This window comes from Corvus brachyrhynchos, unplaced genomic scaffold, assembly GCF_000691975.1.
Source record: "Corvus brachyrhynchos isolate BGI_N302 unplaced genomic scaffold, ASM69197v1 scaffold101, whole genome shotgun sequence".
NCBI classification, from domain to species: Eukaryota; Metazoa; Chordata; class Aves; order Passeriformes; family Corvidae; genus Corvus; species Corvus brachyrhynchos.
In genome coordinates, this window is record NW_008237239.1 from 9242347 (window position 1) to 9251460 (window position 9114).

The 9114-nt window shown below is 39.5% G+C and overlaps 1 protein-coding gene across 8 annotated transcripts in view; it reads left to right on the plus strand.

The window, feature by feature from the left end:
- ABCA4 (ATP binding cassette subfamily A member 4) overlaps nt 1-9114 on the plus strand; it is a 77899-nt gene that overhangs the window by 3618 nt on the left and 65167 nt on the right. For 6 of the 8 annotated variants that reach the window (XM_017729879.1, XM_017729874.1, XM_017729878.1 and 3 more), the window contains exons 2-5: nt 1554-1710; nt 4702-4794; nt 8470-8563; nt 9081-9110. In XM_017729879.1, coding sequence (XP_017585368.1) covers nt 4729-4794; nt 8470-8563; nt 9081-9110 — 190 coding nt within the window. In that variant the 5' untranslated portion in view covers nt 1554-1710; nt 4702-4728. The remainder of the gene's footprint in view (nt 1-1553; nt 1711-4701; nt 4795-8469; nt 8564-9080; nt 9111-9114) is intronic. The other 2 variants (XM_017729876.1, XM_017729877.1) reach the window with 1 other exon arrangement.

Sequence of the window (9114 nt, forward strand, 5' to 3'; positions counted from 1 at the left end):
CAGCCGCCCCTCACAGGACTCCCCCTCCAGACCCTTCCCCAGCTCCGCTGCCCTTTTCCGGACTCGCCCCAGCCCCTCAATGTCTTCCTCGAGGTGATGGGCCCAGAACTGGACACAGCACTCGAGGTGTGGCCTCACCAGTGCCCAGTACAGGGGAACAATTCCTGCCCTGGTCCTGCTGGCCACAATATTGCTGATACAGGCCAGGATGCCATTGGCCTTCTTGGCCACCTGGGCAGATGTTGGCTCATGTTCAGCTGCTGTTTACCAGCACCCCCAGGCTTTTTTCCCACTGGGCAGCTTTCTAGACACTCTTCCCTCAACCTGTAGCACTGCCTGGGATTGTTATGACCATTTGGCAAATGGTTGTCACACTGGCCAATCTCCAGTCATCTGGGACCTCCCTGGTTTACCAGATGATAAATGATAGAGAGAGGCTTGGTGAGCTCTTTTGCCAGTTCCTTCAGTATTCCTGGGTGGATCCCATTCTGCTTCATAGACTTGTGAGTGTCTAAGTGGTGCAGCAGGTCACTACCTACCTCCTAATGGATTGTGGGCGCGTGGAGGGGTTCTGCTCCCCATCCCTGTCTACCAGCTCAAGGGACTGGTTGCTCTGAGAATAACTTATCTTCATGCTGAAGACTGAGGCGAGGAAGGCATTAAGTACCACGGCCTTTTCTTCATCCTTTTCTACATCCTTGGCTTCCCTTTGTATGCAATAAAGGATGGAGATTTTCCTTGGCCCTCTTTTTGTTGTTAAAGCATTCATAAAAACACTTTTTTATTATTTTTCACAGCAGTGGCCTGTTTGAGTTCTAGCTGAGCTTTCACCATTCTAATTTTCTCTCTACATGACCTAACAGTGTCCTTGTACTCTTCCTGAGTTGGCTGCCCCTTCTTCCAAAGGTCATAAACTCTCTATTTTCCCCTGACTTCTAGTGAAAGTGCCCTATTCAGCCAAGGCTGGTGGTCTTCCCTGCTGGCTCACCTTTCAGCACCTAGGGACGGTGTGACCCTGTGCTTTGTTATCCTTTGTGCCAGAAGCCAGGTTAAAGTGGGTGGTTTAGGTGGCACCTGTGTGCAGGGACTCAAAGGCCCTGCAGTGGTGCTGGGAAAGAAGCAGTGTACAGGGTGCAGTACTCTGCTGCCAGAGCTGCAGTGGGCTCTGGGGGAAATCTAGAGAGTGTTAAATTCAGTGAAGCAGTTTTGTGCAGGAGTCTCAAAGGTGTCCCCAAAGCCCTGTGAAGGGGAAAGAAACTGCCACATCCTTTAAAAACTTTTTTTAAATACTGAAGCCTAGATTGTTGTTCAGCTTCTACTTGGAAGAGCAATCACAGGGAAGTTGTGATAGTGCTTATACAGAGTCATTGCCCAGCATGAGCACTGGTGGGAGGTTTTGCTGCATTGCTGTTTCAGATGCCCTTTACAGATGAAAATCTATAGGGAATTCAGTGTTCACTCAGTTCCTAAGTGTAGGGGTCTTTTTCTGATTTTAGGGGAGTGTTGTTATCTATGTAAAGAAACTTCTTTTTTGGAATTTTAATTTCTTTCAGTGCCTGTGCTCACTCTGCAGCAGTCCCAAGCCACCACTGATTTCATGAGCAGGGCGCTGCCTCTAAAGAGTGAAGATAGATCTCCACCATGACTAATCACTCCAGAACTTCATGTACCTCCTCAGTCCAACTGGAGTTCTCCATACATTATTACTAGGTACTACTCTTTATCTTGGTTCTACTCTTCTTTTTTGTTATAGTGTTTTGCTCTACTTAAAGTAGTAGAGCTTGAATCTTAACCACACAAATCTGTTAGTTTGTCTGAGTAATGCCCAGATAGGAAAGGATATTTCAGGACTGAAAATTAATTATTTTTTATTTATTCTGTGCTGCTACAGATTCTGAGGTTTATCTGTCCAGTGTCTTCTGACTGCATTATTTAAGTTGTTCTTTTCCTACAGTTTTGTCTCATATTCACCTGTCTAATTTAGATTTCAAAGCAGTATAAGGTTAACTCACATCCCTGAAGCTGCTGCATTTAGGAAAGCAAGGTTCTTTCCCTTGAGCTCCTAGTGAAGGTTTTATAAACAAACCACTCTGGGGAGATACAAGTGTATCCTTGTTCATCCTAAAATTAGAAGGGGTCCTCAAGTGTGTCTGGTAAGCAATGTAGAAACTTTAAGAAAGTTTTGTATGTTGATTGTACTTCATGTATTAATGCCATACCTTAAATAGTTATTTTAAGTACTTTTAAATTCTGACTCATGTAGCACAGTGTTAACCTTGGTAATCAATTAGTAGTCGTTTTCTTGGAGAGAATTTTTTTGCCCCTTTATGCATATTAATTAGGTTGTCTGTCATTGAGTTACTTCCCTTATAAGCAATGTCTCCCTGTCGCTATCAACAAATATAACTAGCAGGGTCCAATGTAAAGAAATCTTAAAGATTACATAGCAAGCACAATCTGTATAACCTGACTTACTGCCCTTTTTTTCCTACCAAGGTTTATTGGGCTTGGATTCTTTACTACTTATATTTTTAGTCTCAGAAATAGTTATATTTTTCAAAGCAAATGGTAGCAGCCATTTTATGTGGTAGTCATCATCTCATTTATGGCCTTGCACAACAATTTTTCTACTAGTAGTACAGCTACTACTAATTCAAGAGTGGTGCAGGTCATACATAGCAGGATACTTAGAAACATAAGCTATGACTCTCTGTAGTACTGTGGGATCTCTCATTGAGACAGAAACTGTCAATGGTGGGTGGCTCAGTAAAGCACCAGCAGGAGGAAGAGGAGGGGCCAGGCCATTGACAGACTATAGATTTTATGGCCTTGACATGAAGGCTTGGATTTCCTTTTACAGCTGTTGCAGAAAGATTGCAGCATCCGTCTGGGGTTTAGGGGAAGGCAAGAGGAGCTGCAGTGCAAAACTATCTCTTCCTCATTTGTTCAGCTGTAGGATTCATTTTTCAGAGTAGCAACGGGTCCAAGAGCCCTGGGCTACACAATAGTGTCAGAAAGCTGTCTGACTGCCTATTGTTGGCAACCCAAAGTGGGAGGTTGTCACACCCCAGAAGTGTGTGTTCAAACCATCAGGTGTTAGTCCATTTACTCCTCACAACAGCAGTAGCTTTTTATAGCTAGTCTCATTTCTCACTCTGTAACTTAAGCAGAGTTGATGGAGGGATACTGAAAATAGCATGAAACTGTTGATCTGCAAAATATGGAAAATGCTCCAAGTTTAGTTTTGCATGAATATTCTTTATGCAGAACTGTTCCTTTGTTATTTGATCCCCAGTAAGCAGCACAGCCAATTCTTACTGTTTGGCCTTAAATATCCTGCTTCAATCACTTTCAAGCCTGGTATATCAGAAGAGATTGCATGTTCTTTAGGAGGCCTTTCTACCAGGGTTAGTCATGGCTGATGCCAACCCTTCCCTAGTGCTGGCCACCTCTTCCCTTGAGGTTGAAATTCCTTTTCAGTTCACAAAATGTGGACCTGAGATGATTTTCTGAAACAATCAAATCCCTTATCTAGTGTTTTTCACTACTGATTTGTTAACACATTAGGCCAAAAGATCCTGACATATTTTCCAAACCTTGTCTCTTAAAATCAAACAAAATCTTCTTCAATTAATATCATTTCCAGAAATAAAATTCTAGAAGAATAGTGACAAATGAGACTTTAAAAAATTATCTAATCTATGAGTGGTTTTACCTGTGTAATTTTTTGTAGAGGTTTGAGTAATCTGCAGTGGAGGCCCCCCCAGTCTTCCCATAAAATCAGTTCTATTACTTCACCATTCTCATAATCAGAGTGTGCTTTCCAATATCTGACTTCCATTGCCTTTTCAATGCTCTCCCAGTTACTAATCATTCATAAAGAAACTGCTCTTCAATCATTTAAATCCCATAAAGCAGCAATAAAGTAGGAAGTTGACACAGGTAGCAAATTTCAATAATTTGTTTATTTTTTAACAGGCCAGTGTATCTGATATTTGGATTTATATGTCAAGTTTCCTTTTTCCTTTTGAAGGTAAAAATTCCTGGTGATTATAATGAGTCATGAACCTGAAAAACAGAGCATACAGTTGTTTAAATTCAGTGGTATCTCTACTAAAATGTAATGGGAGTTGCTGAATTTAAAAACATAAAAATAGGAGATCCTGTATTTTTTAAGGAAATGGCAACAGAATGGATTTGTTTTTATAAAATCCATTTCAGACTCTATTAATCAATATATTTTATCATGTCTGAATGGTAAACCTAATTGTATCATAATAACTGAACAGTTTTATATAAACTAATGTCTAGTAGTAAATCCATCTTTTTTTGGAAAAAAATATTTTGAAAACACAGTACTGTGATAAATGATACAAGAGTTAACTGCCTTCATTACATGCAAGTCCAAGTTAATATCCAGATTCAATGTTAGTGACTTTTTTTTATTTGAAAGAGATGTTTTTCCTCTCTACTGCTTTTTGGTGCTGATAAATGTGTCACAGGAAGTAGCCTCCAAACAAAGGAAACTCACGATTTTTCATGCATGATAGTGTATCAAGTGCAAAATTAAATGGTGCAGACAATGAAAGGAACTGATCTCTGTGATAACATAATCTTAAAATAAGAACAGAAAGTTGTTATTTTGCTCTAAATTCTGTTTCTGCTGTCAGCTGAGAAATGGTAATGCATCCTTTGCCACAGGTTAACCAGACGTGTCGATGCAGAAGAATGAGCTTCTTTAGGCAAGTCAGACTTCTGCTTTGGAAGAACTGGATCCTTCGGAAAAGACAAAAGGTAAAGCACTAGTCTTTGGATTTCAGGTTTGAACCATGCACTCCGCTGGATTAAGTGACTGGTACATTCATCAGCATGTCTCAAGTCCCCCAAAGAATCACACATGATCTTTGTCTGGGCCTTTTTATGGGCAACTTGTCTGGTTTGCAGAGCTGCTCTTTACAGACCAAACATAGAATACTTGTGTTGGGATCTTCTTTGACAAATAATATTGTGTACTAGAAGAGTTGTGGGTAGTAATATTTATATATTTTCACATAAAAAGATCTGTTGTTAGAAAACATCATGAGCACCATTCAGCTCACAGAGTTTTGAGTCCTAATTTTAGATTAGCTCTTCATACTCAGCTGCTCTTAGACATGATTCTAGTTAGGACCTTACAGTTCTCACAGATTTTGTCTTTTTTAGTATGGCTGAATGACATAAGTAAAGCAAAAGTCAGAAGTATTTAAAGTACTTTCAAATCCTCTTAGATTTTATGATATTTTGTCTTACATCAAACTTACCTATTACTTTTCACCTTAATTCACCTTATTTTCATTGCTCTTTTTATTTTCTCTTTTAGCTAAGTTTTCTTAGAGTGAAATAAAACTTCAGACTAGGGTCTTAGTTATCTGGTGTACTTCAACTACTTCTGCCCAGCAAAAGAAGTCCCTTTACCTGGTTTCCATGCTTTTTCTCTGAGGTCCTATAGATACAGACTGTTTCAAATGAAAAATCATTTTTAAAGTTTATTAAGGCGTCTGTGAGACTATAACCATCATGCAAACAATTTTGCCATAATAACAGTTTAATAACAAAATGAACCACGGGATGAGCTGAAATATTTACTCTATGCTGACCTGATTTTAGTCAATAGGAATGGCTCACATGCTGGAATTTCCAGGATCAAAGGATTGTGTCATTTTCTTCATAGGCAATTTGAATGTTCTTTCCTTCATAGCTTCCTAGCAGACTTTCTCCCACAGCGTACGTTGTCATCAAGAGCTGATGCATATAACATTGCAGCTCATGATTTATTGCAACATGAAGGTTGCCAAGTCATACTTGAGTTAAGGACACCTTTTTGAAGCTGGACTTCAGTTACTTGTTGTCAGGGAGCTGTGGTAGTTTGGTTCTCAAGTTCAGAAAAAACAATGCCAAACAGAAAATCCATGTCTTTCTGGTCTTCAAATGTATGTACTAAGAGAAGTGGAAGCCACTGGTTTTTAATTTTTAACAAATGTATATTTGTAGAATTCTTCAGTATTTTCAGTATATGAAATAGTGTGTTATTTGTGCAAATCTGCTTAGATATGAGACACAAAATGCCAGCTTGGCTTTCAGGAATTGTCTTCTCTTTTTGTTTAATTTTTCCTATAGAATTTTCAAAAATTATAATTGGTGTTTCCAGGTGTTGCTAGAGATCCTCTTCTCTGATGATCATTCCTAGTTTGTAAGCACAGTGATTTAATCTACAGCTGAGAAATATTTTCTCCACCCTGAAGAGTAAAATGTTTTACAGGAGAGCCATTAAAAATAATTTCTTGTTTAAGAATATAATCCTGCCTGTTTATTTGTCCTCACAGAGAAACAAAGTAGCCAAAACAAAAATTCATACTGTCAAAGGCAGCTCTAAAATATGTTTTGGGAAAATCAGACTGTTTTCTTGTTAACCATCATGCAGTACCATAAATAGAGATATATGCAATCTTCTACTCCAATTCATCATTTAGTCTAATTTACTTCACAAGACGAAAGACTTCATTGCAGAGTCAACAGCTGATCTGCAGCCAGTTTAAGCCTGTCACATTTATATGGTCTTACCACTGTGCTTGTTCCATTACAGCTCTGTCTGGATATTACCTTTCTCTGTGCATGTTTCTGGGATGTCTGGCTATTTATCTTGTAGTTCTGCAGGCTTATGGGCTGCTTTCTGATACTTCCAGTGCATTCTGAGACACCTTTGTGTCCTCTGGCTAAGGTCCACAGGAAAGAATCAGAGGGCTGACAGCACTGGTCCATCCTTACCACACAACACATTGTGTACCAGGTTGAAAGAAAGCTTCCCTTGGGCTTTAGACTTCAATCTTTTCCAAACTAGTTAACCCAGACAGAAAGGAATCACCAAATTCAAGTCTGAGGATTTTGTATTTCCCGGGGATGAAGAAAGAATCAACATCTGAGCATTAACGCAGATTAACTCTGCAGCCAAGGTGGGCCAAGGAGTCTTGCCTGTTCTTTCTCCTCTGAGTTTATGTGCATGTAGCACTTGTCCCAGATGGCTTACCAAATGGATGGCAATGGATGTTGAACAGACCTTGTGGACCCAGCTGGGAAGGGTCAGTAATACTGTATTCTGAGCTGTACACAACAGCTGTCAGATTTCCCTCTCTAATAATTGTTTAATCTGCCCTTTACTGCTGGTAAAATTTTGTCTGGATTTAAAAAGATCAGGCATGCATAGCTTCCTAGGTGGTGGTGGGTGAGTCTTTTCATTATTGTTCTGTTTTAAAAAGAAAACCTTTAAGATGAAAAATATAAAATAGCAAATTGTTGCCTGGTATAAAGCTTTCTACCCTTTTGCTGTAAGAATATGTTGTGCTTAACTAAAGCTGTTAGACAGAGTTATAGTGGAAAAATAGGGCAGCTCCAAAAAACCTGTTCTTACGCTGTGGAGTGCCTTTTGCCCAAAACAACATTCCTGTGTAACCCATCTTGGTTTTGGCTCTGCTGCTATGTGCGTTATTATCATATATTTGGTACCTAGTTGGTGAGGAGGGAGCAAAGGTAAAGAAGCAAGGAGGGCTTTCCTGTGCATGTGCTACAACCCTGGTTCTGAAGGTAAATGGTCCTGGCTCTTACAGGGAGGAGCAAAAAAGTGCCACGTGTTTGGACACAAAAATCCCATTGCTGTTCCTCAGAGCCCAAGGCCTGTGTTACAGGATCAAAGGATTGTCGTTTCAAACCTCTGCCAAAACACACAGAGGCAGTAAAACAATCTGAAACACAGGAGTGGAGGGAACAGACTGAAAAGCAGGCAGGATGTTGCTTTGTGGTAAAAGCAGTGCCCTTGATTTTCTGTCATGACACGGGAGCCAGTGATGGTTCTAAGTGTATGGAAAGATCTGGGCAATAAAGTGGCCTTTGATGGGGTCTTTACATTATTGAATAAGGTGTTTGATCTTAATGCATAAATTTCTACAAGTATTAGGAAATTAGTAACATTGAAATGAATGATGACAAAAAGAAACAAAAGTAAGGGTCAAAGAATGTAAAGCTTATGCTGCAGTCTTTTACCTTGGAGTAAGCACAGTGTACTGACAGCCTGCTAATGAGCCTAGCAGTGTTAAAGTGTGGATTAAAAAAACCCTTTTTTCTCTTATATCTAATCCTTGTTGTAGAGTCAAGCACTACCTGCTGTCTCTTTTTACCTCAGTCAGGATGCTTAAATATTTCTTTAGAAGAGGTGGAAAAGCCACTGAGCACTGAGTTAATGGTGATGCTTCATGGAACTCTGATGAAATCCTTGCCCTTTTGGGTGTCCCTTTCAAATGGTGAAACAGGCAAAGGATAGCCATGGTCACATGCTGCACTGGGCACTTCTGTTGTGAGAAGAGGTCTCATCCCTTTAGCCACCTAGTGACTCTATGGTGATCTATTTGTAAAATTTATTTTTAATTTTTTTTTTCCCAGCTTCGTTTTCTAGTGGAGCTTGTATGGCCTCTGTCATTGTTTCTTGCACTTGTCTGGCTGAGGAAAGCTAATCCACTGTATCGTCAACATGAATGTAAGAATGTTTAAGATGTTATCATAATCTGACTTGTTGTAGGTAATGGCCAGGTGTTCTCAGACAGAGGTACTGGGACCTGTTTGTGGAGTGTTACTGTCCAGTGGCAAAAGAACAGAATTTGGTTTGAGTAGCTTAGTTATTTATAGCCATGTAGGGTAAAAATTACCAGTGAGGAGATAAAAAAAATGTATAGTTTTCCTGTGAGATGCTTTCTGGTCAGGCATACCTGAGGTCTCAAAGATCTATCCAGTTTTGGATTTCTGTAATTCTGTTACTGAGAAAGTACTACCTCATTACCTATTTAAAAAATGCCTCACATTACTCAGAATTCATTTCTGTTAAAATAGCCATATAGCTTATATTGGTGACTTCTTTTTTCTCGGTAAAAGATAAATCTTTATGATTCCTATCCCATTCCTTCTGTAGAGAGCCAACTTATCTTGCTATTTATATTCACTAAAGCTGCATTAGAAAAGACACCTAACAGTTTATATTTTGTGTTTTGATACTCTAGGTCACTTCCCAAACAAGGCAATGCCATCAGCAGG